Genomic DNA, 15,721 nt, shown 5'->3' on the forward strand with positions numbered 1-15,721 from the left:
GGTTCTATAATTTGGTTCAATGCTATGAACATTGTGTACAGATTTTTTTGTGTGGACATATGTTCAGTTCCCCAGGTATATACCTAGGAGTGAAATCGCTGGGTCATGTGGTAGCATTTTGAGGACCTGCTCGACTTTTCCACAGCGGCTGCCCCATCTGACATTCCCACCCACAGTGTATGAGGGTTTCAATTTCTCCACAACCTCGTCAACACTTGTTATTATCTGTCTTTTTGCTTTTAAGTAACTATTATTAGCCTCGCCCTAACCTGGGGTGGGGGGAATGGTGGAAGGATTTGGGAGTGGGGGAGGCGCTTTCCAGTTCACCCTGAACCCGGAAGGCTCACTTCAGGACCCACCCGAATGTCCTCTGCTCTGCATACCCCCTACCCCGGCTAGAGGGGCTAAAGGGCGATCGTGAGGATAAACTGGGGTGGGAGAAGGAACTAAGGGCTCTGTAGTTCCCACACGCTGTTTGCCTCCAGGCAAGGGATCCCTGGACACGCGTCCCTTTCCCGTCTGGCCCCGCCCTGAGACGTGTGCAGGGTGAGACCCCGCCCCTTCCTGGGAGCCAGCTCCGCCCAAACTCCTCCTCTTGAGGCGCTCCCTTGGCCTCGGAGAGGAGGCAGAAACCCGGCCGCAGAGGAGTGGGGGGTGTTGAAGGGGTGGGAATGCCGGTGGGAGATGGCCAGGAAGGCGGTGGCACAGGACCCTGGCGTCCTGCACTCCCTAGTTCGGCCCTGCCTGCCTTCTCTGGGGCTTCCATTCATTCTGGGCGAAAAGTGAACTGCCGCCCCCTCCCCAGACTGATGTAGCCTCGCGGACTGAGGGCTCGGCTCAGAGGAGGCTGTCCTGGAGTGAAGGGACCACCTGGCTGAAGAAAGTCCTGGGGATGGAGGGGAGAATGGGACAGAGATGGACAGAGTGTATAGTCAGGGCAAGGGTCTGGGGACCCAGGACGATTTAGTATTTCCAGACTGTCTGAGGGCCCAGAGTAACGTTCCGGAGGGCTCAGAGTGAGGATCTGGAAGTCCCAGGTGGGGTCTGGTTGCCCAGGATGACATTCGGGGAGGCTCAGGAAGTCTGGAGGCCCCGGCATTAAGATGTGGGTGCACAGGATGGAATTCTTGGGGCGCAGATTAGGTAGGGTCTGGGAGCGTAGAATGACATATTGGGATGTGCAAAGTGAGGGCCTAGAGGCTCCCTAGTGAGTCTGGGGTCTGGCATCAGGGCCAATGCCCCCAGGATCGAGCACAAGGGGACCCTGGCCCTGGGCCGGGAGGCGGCTCCGGGCGGCGCCGCGGGGGACCGGGTGGGGGCCTGCGGCCGGCCGGGGGCGGAGAAGCGGGGGGTCGGGGTCCCTCCCCCTGGCGCGGGCTCAGGAATCCACCGAGGGGCGGGCGGAGGCGCCGGGGTGGGCCGCGCCGCGGCGGGCGGGCGGGCGGGGGGCGCTTCCTGGGGCCGCGCGTCCAGGGAGCTGCGCCGTCCGCCTGTCCGTCTGCCGCAGGCACTGCCGGAGCCAACCGAGCCGCCGGAGCCGCGGGCCGCCGGGCCGTCGCGGGCCCAAGTGAGTGGCCGTCTGCGGGGGGAGCGGGAGAGCCAGAGTCTCGGCCGAGTCGGCGTCAGCAAGGAGCCGAGAGGCCCGTGCTCCTCGGGCCGAGCCGCCGGGGGACGGGGCGGGGGCGGGGCGGCCCCGGGCGAGTGGGCCTCGAACCCCGGCCTGCGTGAGGAGTCGGCCCTCGGCCCTGGGAGGCTCCGGGGCCCCAAGCTCAGTCCTGGGCGGGAGGCAGCTGGGGCCAGGGCTCTGAATGCTGGTACAAGGAATGGGGGGTGCCGTGACAGAGGCGCCCTGACCCCAGCCTATCACCTCCCAGCCCCAGGATGCTCCCCTTCGCCTCCTGCCTCCCCGGGTCTCTACTGCTCTGGGCGCTGCTGCTGTTGCTCTTGGGGGCAGCGTCTCCCCAGGATTCCGAGGAGCCCGACAGCTACACGGTGGGGGACTGTGGGGCCACTGGCCTGGGCTGGGCTGGGCAGGGACACAGAAACCAGGATCCTGGGGTGGCTGCTGCTGGGGAAGACTCTCCCCTTCCCTAGTGGAGCAGCTGGGGCCGTTGTTTGGAGCAGGCTGGGAGGGTGACCAGGCTTGGGCCCTGGTCTTGGCCTGGTCAGCTATAAGGGACTGGGGGTGACTACTGGCCACTTCTGGTCCCCTTGTAGGAATGCACAGATGGCTATGAGTGGGACCCCGACAGCCAGCACTGCCGGGGTGAGTATGCTTGGACTGACCCACCTCTACGAACCAGGAAGAGGATTGCAACCCCAGCTCCATGAGCCGTTGCGGGTGCCCAGTGGCCTGTCCCCTGCCCAGCTCTGCCTGGCCCTGGCCAGCTCTGGTTCTCAGGGGGCCAGCTCAGCTAGGGGTGGAGAAGCCAATAGGCCCCTCCCTCTCAGAGAAACCAGGACACCGTGCCAGCACCCCCATGCTCCCCACCCCCACCCCAGGAGTCTAGCGACAACAGGGCGCTGCCCAGAGGACTGGATCCTGGACATCTCCTCTAATCACTCTCCCACCTAGCTTTGTCCCATCACCATCTGGGAGGGCAGTGTCTGGGGTGGGTGGGTAAGGAGGCCTGCACATCACTCTTGGGCTGAGTCAGGGTCAGGGCTTTGGGGAGGGATAGAGACCCTTTTGGGGGCAAGAGAAGGGGGGTGACTGTGCAAACAGCCACCCCACCATCAGCCCCTGGCAGGCCCTCAGAAGTGGTCCTGGGCAGCCTTAGCTCATTGAATAGAGAGGGAAGCCCTGCCCGGGTCACACAGCTTAGAGAAGGCTGAGCTGGGCTCCTGCCTCCCACCCCCTCCACGGCCAGCCAAGGAGACTGGCTGTGCCCAGCAGGCCCCTCTCTGCAGATGTCAATGAGTGCCTGACCATCCCTGAGGCCTGCAAGGGGGAAATGAAATGTATCAACCACTATGGGGGCTACTTGTGCCTGCCCCGCTCGGCTGCTGTCATCAATGACCTGCATAGCGAGGGACCACCACCACCAGTGCCCCCTGTTGAACACCCCAACCCCTGCCTACCAGGCTATGAGCCCGACGAGCAAGAGAGCTGTGTGGGTGAGTGAGGGTCACCCTGGCACTGAGGCTGCCAATCCTTCTACAAAGCACCTGTCATTGCATCTTAAACACTCAGACCTCATGTTCCTCCTATGCTCAAAAGCCTCTTCAGGGCCTCTGGGATAACATCCATACCCTTGTTCAGATCTTCCTTTGGTGTGGGGCCTGCCACAGGTGGCCCCAGTTACTGTCCCACTGCTCAGCCAACCTCCATGGCCCTCCCCTTGATGGCTGCAGATGCATGCAAAATCTCTTGCCTCTCAGCCTCTGCCCCTGCCCCTTCCTGGTCTGCGTCCCACCCCTGGGTGCCACAGGCCTTGGAGGAAGGCCCTGGAATCATGCTCCTGGGAGTACAGGCAGGACCTTATTTCCTATGCTTTCCTGGGATGGGGTCTCTCAGGGTAGGGGTGCCTTTCTCATTGGCTCCAGGCTGGTGGACTGTTATTTGTGCTGTTGGGAGGGTCCACATGTTCCTGTTTTGGGGTGTCAGTCACCCACACACCTATGTGAGTGGTACCCGACCTGTGTCCTCCCACATTGAGGTATCTGTCACGTTGGGTGGTACGTGGGCTCCCAGGTCGGGGCTGAGTGGTGTCTCCTGCAGACGTGGATGAGTGCGCCCAGGCCCTGCATGACTGCCGCCCCAGCCAGGATTGCCATAACCTGCCTGGCTCCTACCAATGTACCTGTCCCGACGGCTACCGCAAGATTGGACCCGAATGTGTGGGTGAGTCTCAGGAGTGGCCTCTCTAGTCTCTGCTCTGTGCCCCTGGCTTGTCTCTTGCCCTAGCACCTGAGCCCCATTCCAACCTACCCTGAGGCTTCACCCCAGTCCCCTGCCACCTGTGCCTTACTGTCACCAAAGGCCTATATGCATGCATGTGTGAGTCCTGGCTGACCCAGCCCAGACCAGGCCCCCAGACACAGGCAAGACTATGGGTGGTAAGGCCAGCTTGGGCCTCACCTGACTTCTGTCCTCTGCGGTCCTTCCCCTGCCTCCATCCCAGATATTGATGAGTGCCGCTACCGCTACTGCCAGCACCGCTGCGTGAACCTGCCTGGCTCCTTTCGCTGCCAGTGCGAACCAGGCTTCCAGCTGGGGCCCAACAACCGCTCCTGTGTGGGTGAGGCTGGGCTGGGCCAGGATCCTGGATCCTGGGCACGGTGAGGTGGGGTGGGGGAGCTCCCTTCCTGACCAGCCCAGATGAAGCAGGACTCTGGGCTGCTCCTTGGCTTTCACCCCTCCCCCGTTTTTCCCGGCACCCCTAGACGTGAACGAATGTGACATGGGGGCTCCCTGTGAGCAGCGCTGCTTCAACTCCTATGGGACCTTCCTGTGTCGCTGCCACCAGGGCTATGAGCTGCACCGGGATGGCTTCTCCTGCAGTGGTGAGAGCTCCGTCTCTGCCCTATGTTCCTCCACTGGTCCCCCAGGCCCTTCCGCCATGCTGCGCCTCCTGCCACACGGTCGTCCATTTGATGTCTCTGTGGCCTCTCCATTCTGCACCCGTGTGCCTCCTGTGTACGCAGCCCCAGCTGGTTGCAGGGCGGCTGCAGAGCTGCCCACCAGAACTCCCAGCCTGGTGGGGGAGGCACACAGGGGAGCAGTTAGGTCCCCGCTGAAGCGCAATAGGGAGACCGAGTGAAGATGTCAGTGCCCCTCTCCCTGGGAATCAGGCTGACCTGCATTTGAGTCCTGGACTAGGGCAAGTCACTCTTCTCTGTGAGTCCACTTCTTCTGTAAGATGGGTTGTCTTGAGGATTAAGTGGGAAAATGACAACAGACAAGCTTTATTAAGCCCCAAGCAGCAACGCTGTAAAGTGAATTAGCATTTACTGAGAGCCTGCCCTGTGCAGCGCGCACCCCTTACATACTTGGCTTCATTTAATCCTGCCAACGGTCCTAAGAGGTAAGAATGAGTTTTTCCTCCTCTGCAAATTGACATTAATACCTCCCTCAAGTTTTGTTGGGAGGGTCCCAAAACATAAAGTACTTCAGTGAAGAGAGGTTAAGTGACTTGCCCAAGGCCACACACAACACAGTTGACATGACATTCCATGTCAACCGGCCACCTACTCTGTTTCTGTTATGCTTCATGCTTTGCTCCGTAGTCTGGCCCTACTGGTACCGGGGTCGGTGCTGGGTATCTTAAGGTGCAGAGAGGAAAACCTGGCTCCCTCCTGTGCTGCTCACAGTCCACGGGAGGTGACTGTGTACTTGGACTGACTGTAGTTGCGGGAATTGGGCAAATTATTGAAAACCAGAGCAGGCAGGGACACCTTAAGGCACATCCAGTCTAATCCACTCATTTTATTGACAGGAAAATTGAGGTTCCCCAAACTCAGTCAGTAGGATTTGCAGCCAAACCTCTAGATTCCCAATGATCTCACTTATATGGTCTTACAGTCCTGGGGCAGAGAGATCTGTGAGCTGGGCAGTCTGGGCAGACCGTCCTTGAATCCTCTTTCCCTTACTGAGTTTTGCAGGGCTTGTCTCATGTGGCTCTGTCCTCCTACGTTGAGCCTAATCTGGGGCTGGGCTGTCTCAATGAGCGTGTGTGGGACTGAACTGGGAGGCCTGCCCGCCAGTCCTCATCCCCACTCACCCTCAGATATTGATGAGTGCAGCTACTCCAGTTACCTCTGCCAGTACCGCTGTGTCAACGAGCCAGGCCGCTTCTCCTGTCACTGCCCACAGGGCTACCAGCTGCTGGCCACGCGCCTGTGCCAAGGTACAGCTTGCCCACGTGGAGCCGGCAGGGTGGTGTCAGGGGCTGGTGGCCCAATAGCCCGGTTCCAGCCCCTCTCCCCTGGGCAGACATTGACGAGTGTGAGTCGGGTGCGCACCAGTGCTCTGAGGCCCAAACCTGTGTCAACTTCCATGGGGGCTACCGCTGCGTCGACACCAACCGTTGTGTGGAGCCCTACGTCCAGGTGTCCGACAAGTGAGTCAACTCGACGCCAGGCCATGGCAGAAACTATAACTCCCAGAGAGTTCTGCAGCTGGCAGGCGCCTCTTAGGGCTGGCGAGTGTTCCAAGGGTTGATGGGTGTTGTAGTCCTTCATGATTAAATGATGCAAGCTGTTACAGGAAGAGTGGGTGGATCCCTTTGGGATCCCTAATTTTGGGGGTGGGCCAAGTTTGATAGATGGCTAGGACCTCATTCGTATCCCCATCTTGGGGCCTCCAGTCGCTGCCTCTGTCCAGCCTCCAACCCACTGTGCCGGGAGCAGCCTTCATCCATCGTGCACCGCTACATGAGCATCACCTCAGAGCGGAGTGTACCTGCCGACGTGTTCCAGATCCAAGCAACCTCCGTCTACCCTGGCGCCTACAATGCCTTTCAGATCCGTGCTGGAAACTCACAGGGGGACTTCTACATTAGGGTAAGGCTTTCCCCAACCCCACCCCTCAACTGACATGTAAAATCCCAAACTGAATTCCAGGAAACCTTAAGTAGGAGTCTCAACTATGCCACCATGCCCCACCTCTTCTCTCAAAGCCCTGCCCCTGGGGTGGGCCGAACTTCTGTAGAAAGGTAGGGGTATCCTAAATTCCCTTGGTAGAAACTACAGACGGTTAAATGCAATTCTAGCAAAACACTTGGACACCAGGGTTTGAGTCCCTGTACTGGTCTGTGCATCTGGCTTCAAATGCTTCACCCTTAAACAAAGGACTAGCATAAGAGGCCTTGGGAGGTAGCAGGTATCATGGTCTGGGAAGGGCGAGCAAGCAGAGCCGGGTCTTGGAGAGAAACGCAGCAGGGGTTGGTGCAGGGGCCTGGGGCCTGAGAATCCAGCTCTCTGCTGGTAGAGCTGTTAGGAAGGAAGGGTCCAGATGTGACTTACAGTAAGATGGGTGCTAGGGTTTGTCTGGTATCAGTGCTAGTTTTCTCTTCCTGAAATTGAGTGCTCTGAATGTGAGCCTGCCTGCTTCAGGTTACCAAAGGCCCCACCACTCCCAAGAGCCTCACAATTGGCTTTGAATCATCAGTTGACCATGGTTAGACAATAGAAGAACTAGCTGGAAAGGGTGGGAAGAGCACCAGTGGGATATTTCTGAGGGCAGGAGCCTGGGAGATACTGAGGGAGTCACAGAGCTGGATGAGAGCCTGAGGTCACAGGCTGGCCAGGGCTCTCTCTACTTCTCTCTCTACTGGTTGTGGGTACAAGACTTGGGGTGGGGAGGTGATGCTGGGGTGGGGTTCTGGTGCATAGGCTGACACAATCTACATGTCTGCTCCCCGCCCCAACTGTACCCTGCAGCAAATCAACAATGTCAGCGCCATGCTGGTCCTCGCTCGGCCTGTGACAGGCCCCCGGGAGTACGTGCTGGACCTCGAGATGGTCACCATGAACTCCCTCATGAGCTACCGGGCCAGCTCTGTACTGAGACTCACCGTCTTCGTGGGGGCCTACACCTTCTGAGGAGTGGGTGGGGGAGCCCTCAGGGAGGGGGTGGTTCCCTGTAGCCGAGGAGCCTGGGGCTCAGGGATGACTGGGTTCTGCTAAAAGGGAAGATGCTGTTGTGAAGGGTAGAGAGAGAAAGGCAATAAAGGGGACAAAGAAGGAGTCCTGATGGCTGAGGGGGGTGGGTCACACTGCAGTAAACCCCAGGGTGAAGAAAGGCCAGGTTCATGGGAGGTGGCCCAAGTCCACCTAAAGGGGGTTGTCTCCTCCCAGGCTCAGGGGCCCTGTTGACAGGAGCTGGGAGCTGCATCCCCAAGGCTGGGACTGGCCTACATATCATGGGCAACAGAATCACTTGGAGAAAGGAGGACATAAGGCTGCAGACTCCAGGCCCTAGCCCAGAAATTCAGGCTTGACTGGTCTGCAGGGGGCCTGAAAAGTCCTGGTCTAGACAGTGCCAGGAGACCCTAGCTTTCAATCCTAGCTTGGCCTCACACTATCAACTTGGACAAAGCCTAGTAGCTCTTTGAGCCTCAGTCTTCCAATCCATAAAACGGGGCAATTAGACTGTTAGTGCTTTTTAAACTTTTCTTTTCCAAGCTACAGAACTTCTTATCAAAGGAAATTTTACTTGATCAGGGAACTTTGATAAACTAGATTCAAAGCTGGAACGCCTCACTGACTCCATCTCCCTGGCAGTCTCAGTGCTCCACCAGGGAACCCCAAAGGTTCTGAGGAGCTCAATTTAAAAACCACTGGACCAGATGGATTCCCCACTTCCTACCTGGGTATTTTAAAAGATCCCTGGGACCTGGCATCTCCTCTATAACACATAAAGCTGCAAACACTTAGATTTTTATTATACCCCAAATATTCCAGTTAAAAGGCTGGCAAGCCTGGGAAGATGGAGGCTGGGGCCTGTTTCGCAGCGAAGCTCAGGTCAGGGGGCCATAGCTGCAGTAGAGCTGTGACAAGGTCCTGCTTAGAGCGGGCCCCAGATTCCTGCACAAATAGAGAGGCAGGTAAGGGTCAGGCCCTGGGCGATGATAACCCCAGCCCTAGCCACTCCCTCCAGGTCTGTCTGTCACCCTCACCTCTGCAGTGGCCCACACTTGATGGTGCTCAGTAGCATTTCCTGTTCTTTAGGGGTGGCACAGGCATCATAGGCGGCTAGAAGGCTGGAGATGGGGTGAGGAGTTTGAGTTTCTACATCTTGACAATGGCTGACTGCTGGCCCATCCTGAGAGGCTTGGGCCAGCATCACGGGAGACAGGCAGGAAGGGGTCAGCATGGATTAGAGGAGTCAGGACCACTGCCACACTTCCTGAAGCTGGCGTTCAAGGCCCTGCTCCATCCTGCTCCCCCTCCTGTCATGCTCCTGCAAATGTTTCCCAAGTATGGCTCTTCTTGGCCTAGTCTTCATGGCCAAGCCTCCTCCTCCAGGAAGGCCTCTCTGCTGTACCAAGTAGAATGTCCCCTCCCACCTCCCAACACCTGAGACTCTGACTGTTCCTGGCTGGCTCTGTCTTCCTCACCACCTGACCTCCAATGAATTCTCTAGGTGTCAGCTGGGTCGGCCCAGCCCTCACAGAGCCAGATCACTCCACAAAGCATTGCTTGAATTAAACTCCATGCAGGGAGGGCAGGGGCAGAGGACAGGGGCTCTTCGGGGGCCTACCTGGCAGGGGTACTGTACCGATCCACCAGGGCTGCTGCCTTTTCTCCACTCACTCCGCGCACCTGCATCAGCTGCCTGGCAAACACCTCTCGTACAGACTGGGCCTGGGGTCAGGGGAGGACCATGTCAGGAGTGGTCCAAGGCCAGACTCACAAGGAGGAACTGGGCAGAGGCAGTACCTTGTTCTTGATGGCTCCTGCATTGAAGTCTTCAAAGGTGAGGAGTGAGCAGAGAGGGTTAGGGAAAGGCCCAGTCCTTGATTCAGGATCCCCTGGGGTTCCCCAGGGGCGGCTGCGGAGGGTGTGGCCCTGAGGGAAGAGGGAACTGAGGCCAGGCCAGAGCTGTAGGGGACAACCCCTAGGCAGTCCTTGCCCAATCCTGGGCCTCAGTGGGCCAGCCTTAGAAACGGAGATCTCCCTCACCTCACCTTCCTTGAGGGAGCACAAGCAAGTAGGGGCCAGTGCTGGACAGAGGCACCTGCTCACCTGACAGAGTCTCTGCAGGGCCCTTGTCAAGAGGGCGAGGTAGGCAGCTGACTCTTTAATGTCTGCTGTGCGCTTCACAAAGAAGCCATCGATGACCTGGGGAAGACGGCCCAAGAGAGAGAGGCTCCTGATTGGAGTCACATACCACAGGGCCCTTGCCGCCTGGCCCTGCCCTCCGGGCTCACCTGAGTGTTGGTGACAGCCTGCAGCAGCGTGCTCTCAGGAAGGCTGAGGTTATGCACTGAGCCGTGCTCCTCCACGAGGTATACCCTGTGCCCCAGGCCGCAGCGCTTCAGCCGGAACTGGGGAGGCAGACGTGGAGGGAGGGCAGGGTCAGGCCTGGATGCCCGTAAGATAGGTGTCCGTCATGTCACCCTCAAAACTGCCGTGAGACCCTGGTACCACCAGTTCACCTCCTCAACCTTCCCAGTCTCTACCTGCCTCAGAGCAGCATCCATGCCTTTGCTCACCGGATTACTTTTGCACGGAAAGCCCTGAACGATGCCCATTCTTCAAGCCTCCCTTGGCCTATTCGTGGCCTGACGGTGGGGTCAGTGGGATCAGCTCAGCAGCCAGCACCAAGATACAACCACTGGAGGTGGAGGTGTGAGCCTTGCTCCCCAGGCGGCAGGGGCTTGACTCCCTAGAGACCTTTAATATGCCCCACAGCCCAGCCTAGACACCCTGCACACCTGCGCACCTGGTGGGGCCTAAGGAGGTCTGATCTCAGGGCTGCCCTGGAGCAGCTCTAGAGGGGTTGTGGCTGGGGTTGTGGGGACTCTGCCTTGGGGCCACCCAGACGTGCCCCTGGGCAGGCAGGGGGCAGGGAGTGCAGGGAGGCCAGTGAAGAACCTTCTGCTCCCGGAAGCGGCCGTCGATGATGCTGCTACACAGGTCGTCTAGCCGCTTTCGCTCCACAATGTGGTCCAGGACTAGCTCTCCAGGTCGTGCTGCCGAGACCAAGATGGGTCCTGTTGGCTCACATCCCCCCACCCACCAGGCCCTGCCCCTGACAGCCACCTGCCTCTCCGTGCTCCTTACCTGGGTCTCTGGGACTGGTCTCTTGTGCCACCCACACAAAGTCCCCAACATGCAGCTTGCGCACCATGTGGGTCACATGCAGCCGCTGCAGCTCTCGGAGCAGCTCTGGCCTGTGCCCCGCCCTGGAGTCCCAAGGTGGGAGGCACAAGTCAGGGTAGACCAGGGCTGCCCCCCATGTTCTCTCCCTCACTTCCTCCCACCTCACTCACCCCTTGGTCTCGCCAACATCCACACACAACAGCACCCTGTACTCTCCAGGCCCCAGCTCCAAGGGTGGCTGCTGGACGCTCCCCTCACTGGCGCCACTACAGAGGAGTAGGGAAGGGGATGGGTGTGTGTGAGGCCAGAACTCTTGTGCCAGGGCCATCTTTCCCCCAACCCGTAGGAGGGGGGCAGCCACAGCTCAGCTGTAGGAGACCCCTCCTTCTCCTGTTTACCCTCTTTCTCCCTCCTCCTTACAGCTCAGCTGAGGCTGCTCCTGGCACTTTGGACTCCTCTCTGGGGGGCTCCTCTGGCCCTATGCCCACACTCAGCAAGCTCAGCCCCTCTGACTCAGCCAGCTTCTGGGCCAGATCCAGACCCCCTGGGGTCAGTGAATATCTGGAAGGTGGAGACAGAGAACACAGATCTTCCTTCTTCACTCATACTTGGCAGGCTCTCCTACCTACCCCCAGCTACGCTGGCCTCATTAGCCTTGGCGACCCTGCACAAACAAGTCCAGTGGTTCCCAAACCCTCCTCCCACCAGCCATGTTCTTGCCCTTCACAGCAGCTTCTTCTGGACTTGCCCAGGTCTGCAGCAAGTGCCTCTCAGACCACAGGGCCACGCTCAGCATGTCATGCATACTCCCCTCCCTGCCTCCTGCATCCCATGTAGTCAGCCCCACCTGGCTGGCCGGTGTGTCCTGAGGACCAGGTTCCTGTGGAGGAGGGAGCGGAGGGCTGGCCAAGGCCGAGCACTGCCAGGGGCCACCTGTTCAGAGGGGAGAAGACCCTTGGAGAGTGCCTGGCGCTACCATATGTCCCATGCCAAGGCTTGCTCCCAAGAATGGCAGCCTCCAGTGGGCTCAGGGTCAGATCCAGAGCCCCTTGGTTCTGTCCTTCCCTACGTCAGTGCTCACCCTGGGAGCCTTCTGGGCACACCTCTGCAGCAGCTCCTCCTTGGTTAGGAAGCCAGGGCCACTGGGATTCTGGAACCAAGGCAGAAACGTAACCTAGGTAGGTTCAGTGCCTGAGCCAGCCTCCTCCAGGAGCCTCATGCCCTACTGCCTCAGTCCCCCTACTCTGGGTGGAGCCAGGCGCTCACCAGCTGTTCCCGGTACAGCAGCAGCAGCACTGCTCGTGCCCCCGAGTGCCGAGCTGGCCAGTAGCTGCCAGAGCCTCCTGCTTTGAGTTGGGCTGGAACCTGAAAGGTACGGGGGCGGGGGAAGCTTTGAACACAAAAGCCAACCAGCTGTCACAGACTGAATTCCTGGCAGAGCTGAAGTCCAGGTTCTATCTTAGGTAGCTATGTGGCCCTGGGCAAGTCGCTCAGCTGTCACTCAAGTTTCTTTATCTGTAAAATGGGCCACGTGATGGAATGATTTCCTGCAAAGTTGAGATGAGCCAGTGGACAGCTTCAGGGCGTAGTGGGTGGGGGGTGTAATCTGCCCAGCCCAGCCTCAGTTCTACCACCCGCTGCAGGACAGAACGGGTAAGGCAAGAAAACTCAATGACAGCATATTCTCCAATTTACTGGGTTTAGCCCTGTGAATAACTTGATCACGGAACTCTCTCAGCTGACACTACTATAAGTCAATCACCACACCTACAGATGAAAAAACTAAGCATCAGATAGAATTCATTTGCCCAAGGCCAGGCATCACTGGTGGGGAGATCTGGACCCTGCCCTGCTAAGTCCCCCAAGCCAGAAAATCTTACTCCTGGTACTCTTGCTTTCCCCTCCACTCCCTTGCCCCCTCCTCACTGGCATGGACGAGTCCTGAACTTCAGCAGGTAGCCTTTCCGGGGCTGGACTGTTCGCTCCAGATGAACCTGGAGCATGGTCACCTGTGGGAGCAGAAAAGAGTCAACTCCAGACCCTGGAATCCAGGTAGGATGCTGCCAATTCATGTGGTTTGTGAGAGCAGTGAGGCTCTGAAAGAATCAGCCATCAGCCCAACGTCAAACAGCAGCTTGGACACGAGTGGGGAGCCTGGAGCCAAGGTATCCCATATGGTTACGGAGGCTGCAAGTGAGAGGTCCAGGGCACCACCGACCCCTGCTCCCAGGGCTTACCACCTGATGCTCGGTGCTGCTGCAGCCGCTGGTCCAGCATTCGGCAGAGCCCGTCTCCGAAGTGCTGTAGGATCTTAGCTTCCTTGCCGCTGCGCAGGGGCAGTGGGTACCGCCGGAGGGAGCGCAGCGCCTGGCGTGGGTAGGGGATACAGTACCGGGTCAAGGTGGGCCTGGTTCTCTAGCCCGGCCAGCACCTGTCCCTTATCAGGCCTAGCCAGAACCTACCTTCTGAAACACGAATTGCGTGCGACGCCCCCTGCTGGCTGCTTCGTCCCGCCACTCGGTGAGCCAGCGTACGAAGAGCGGGTTGGGGCAAACTGGCAGCGGGCGTTTCCGGCCCAGGCGGACGGGCGCTGCCATGAGCACCAGGGCAGGTCCTCGGGCGCCTCACGCCGGCAGGATGGGGACGCCGCCAGTTCTGCACTCGGGTTCGAACACCTGGTTCCGGCGGAGGAGGGCGGGACCTCTCTAATCACGTGGTCCTGCGCGGGACACTAACCGGAGGGCTGTCTTCTTTTGCCCTCCCCGCCCCTCTACTACTCTAAGTGGTTGGGGCCTATTGCCGTCTCCCGGCCTTTCGCCCTCCCGCCGCTCCCAGCCAGAACCAACCTTTTGGATGCGCCCCACCCAGGCCTTAATCCGCCCCTTCCTCCCACCCCAGATTTGAGAGGGGGGTCCTCTTTGTGCAGGCGAGAGGGAGGACAGCGCCTCCCTATGGCTGGGAGGTCCGGCCGGGGCGGGACTTAACCGAGTAACCTGAGGCTGTCAGTTTCAGTCTCACTCTAGCCGAGAACGCTGGACTGACTGGGCTTGTGTAGAGCCCGAGAGGTGGGGGAGTAAATGGGTGCAGGTATATTTCCAGGAGAGACATTAGGAATTAGGTACAGGGGACGAGGGCACAAAGGTAATGCGTGAGAAGCTGAAGGACCCTCCGAGGAAATGGTGATGCCGAGCTGGGCCTCCCCCATCCAGGTGGTGGAGGAGTGTCGCGAAGTCGGGGACACTCAGGAAAGACCAAAGCTTGGAGACTGGGGAAAGGGGGACAGAGGACAAGTAGAAGGGGGGCAAGTAGGAGGTGCTAGGCATAGCGGCATGTGGAAGGGGCTGAAATGGGCACGTTGTTGGATTCAGGGTAGCAGCCTGGGGGTGAGAAGCCCGGGCAAAGGGGGAACAACACTTCGTTGTTTCGGGGATTCGTTGGAAGTGGGGAACCCTCAGGGCGGTAAAAATGGGAACAATGCAAAGGGGTCCCAGTTAAGCATGAGAGTCTCACCAGCAAGTTAGAACAGCCCCAAGTTGCTATACCGGAAGTGGCGAGGTGCAGGTCTGGGGCCTTACAGGAGCGGAGGCGGGCGCGGTAGCTCCAGGCCCGCCCCGCCAGATTCCACCCGGCTTCGATCCCGCACCCCCCAGTCAGCTCCGCACTCCCGCCCGACGCTGCCTTATAAGGAGCCTCCAGCGGGCTTTCGGGCTGGCCCCGCCCCCTCTAGTCTCATGTCCTAATAAGGACATCTAGGGCATCCCGCAGCTAGGGGCGGGCGGGAGCGCGTCTCCAGGGTAACTGCGAAGTCTCAACTCCCCCTCCTCGTTGCTCTTGGAAACTCCGAAGCTCAAAAAAGGTGTAGCCCGTCTCTTCTAGGGGATGGGTCGTCTGCGGGAGGCGACGGTCGAGCTGCGGCCCCCACCAGGGCCCCCGGGAGTTTGGTGGTGGGCAATGCAGCGGGATGTCCCCGACTACAACCCCCAGCATGCTCTGCGACGTATCCCACTCTCGGGCGTCGCTCCCCGGGTCGTAAAGACCAGGCTTCCAGTTATTCATTTACACTCTTTATTCCGCGTTCAGGATCAGGGCCCCCAGTTCTCGTTTGCGACCCTGTCGTCTTTTCCTGCAGAGTAAGAAGACATAGTCTTCGTTCTAGGCCAGCGAAATCTTCCCGGAGTCCCCCACCCAGTTTCTTTTCTTGAAGGTTATATCTCAATTTCTGCAGGTATTAAATTAACCATATGCTGGTTATCAACTCGAGAGCGAGATTTAAGTCTGGTTTAATATGTTTTCTTTTTTCATTGTCTAGTAAAAAGGCACATGATCCTTGAATTGAATGCACGAACTCCTGCCCTCGTGAATTTGCCAGACACCTTTAAACAAGTACAAAGACTTCCCTGTAGCTTTTTCCTTGTGTTTTTTTTTTTTTATTTACTCTTATTTTATTGAAGTTGCATACAGCCTTTTCTCAGTGGACAAGAGTAGCTTTGCACATGGAGGATGCTTAATGAATGTTTATTGAATTGAAGGCTCCTTATACTTGGGATTCTCCTGCTCTAGGACTGGATTCCAGGCCAATGAATATCTGCTTCAATTCAGAAAAGCAAAATACTAGCTCACTGAAAATTTTCAGACCCAGGGATCTAGAAAGTGCCAAGATGGATCTTAGGAAAACCGTTCCGCTACGGGGTAAAGAGCCGCGAAGTCGGGGTTTATTTTCTGGTCACATTACCCAATGCCGGGGTTTCGTTCAGTCCAGAGCGTTTCCTGGGAAATTCGACCAACGGGCGCGCTCTCCGTACCATAGGCCCGCCCCTCTCGGCTCTCTCGGACTACATGTCCCAATAGGCAACGTGGTGCTGGGAGGCTGTCTAACGAGGATGACTCTGTTACCCAGCGAGCCCGAGGACAGCGCAGGACGCTTGGACTTCATTTCCCGTCGGCCCGCGCG

The 15,721-nt window shown here is 58.4% G+C and overlaps 2 protein-coding genes across 6 annotated transcripts; one reads left to right on the plus strand and one right to left on the minus strand.

Moving 5' to 3' along the window:
• Positions 1–1,445: 1,445 nt before the first annotated feature.
• On the plus strand, positions 1,446–8,198 carry EFEMP2 (EGF containing fibulin extracellular matrix protein 2). Of its 2 annotated transcripts, XM_031448097.2 has the most exons (11): positions 1,446–1,567; positions 1,875–1,992; positions 2,218–2,266; positions 2,911–3,117; positions 3,722–3,844; positions 4,125–4,241; positions 4,387–4,506; positions 5,730–5,849; positions 5,936–6,062; positions 6,309–6,504; positions 7,384–8,198. In XM_031448097.2, the coding sequence occupies exons 2-11, from the start codon at positions 1,882–1,884 to the stop codon at positions 7,543–7,545; spliced, it is 1,332 nt and encodes a 443-aa protein (XP_031303957.1). In that variant the 5' UTR covers positions 1,446–1,567; positions 1,875–1,881; the 3' UTR covers positions 7,546–8,198. The 2 variants fall into 2 exon arrangements, with proteins under 2 accessions (XP_031303957.1, XP_031303960.1); XM_031448100.2 differs by lacking the exon at positions 2,911–3,117.
• Positions 8,199–8,366: 168 nt separating this feature from the next.
• On the minus strand, positions 8,367–14,440 carry MUS81 (MUS81 structure-specific endonuclease subunit). Of its 4 annotated transcripts, none has more exons than XM_064492114.1 (17): positions 14,281–14,440; positions 13,233–13,501; positions 13,008–13,137; positions 12,697–12,779; positions 12,037–12,135; positions 11,852–11,920; positions 11,618–11,703; positions 11,191–11,331; positions 10,941–11,036; positions 10,732–10,853; positions 10,543–10,640; positions 9,876–9,992; positions 9,691–9,786; positions 9,385–9,513; positions 9,206–9,309; positions 8,622–8,705; positions 8,367–8,529 (listed from the first exon to the last, which is right to left on the minus strand). In XM_064492114.1, exons 2-17 carry the CDS (start codon positions 13,365–13,367, stop codon positions 8,463–8,465), a joined length of 1,656 nt encoding a protein of 551 aa, XP_064348184.1. In that variant the 5' UTR covers positions 13,368–13,501; positions 14,281–14,440; the 3' UTR covers positions 8,367–8,462. The 4 variants fall into 4 exon arrangements, with proteins under 4 accessions (XP_064348184.1, XP_064348185.1, XP_064348186.1 ...); XM_064492115.1 differs by having other exon boundaries at positions 13,233–13,445; positions 14,281–14,437; XM_064492116.1 differs by lacking the exon at positions 14,281–14,440 and having other exon boundaries at positions 13,011–13,137; positions 13,233–14,273.
• Between the last annotated feature and the right edge of the window lie 1,281 nt (positions 14,441–15,721).

Source organism: Camelus dromedarius, chromosome 12 (assembly GCF_036321535.1).
Source record: "Camelus dromedarius isolate mCamDro1 chromosome 12, mCamDro1.pat, whole genome shotgun sequence".
NCBI classification, from domain to species: domain Eukaryota; kingdom Metazoa; phylum Chordata; class Mammalia; order Artiodactyla; family Camelidae; genus Camelus; species Camelus dromedarius.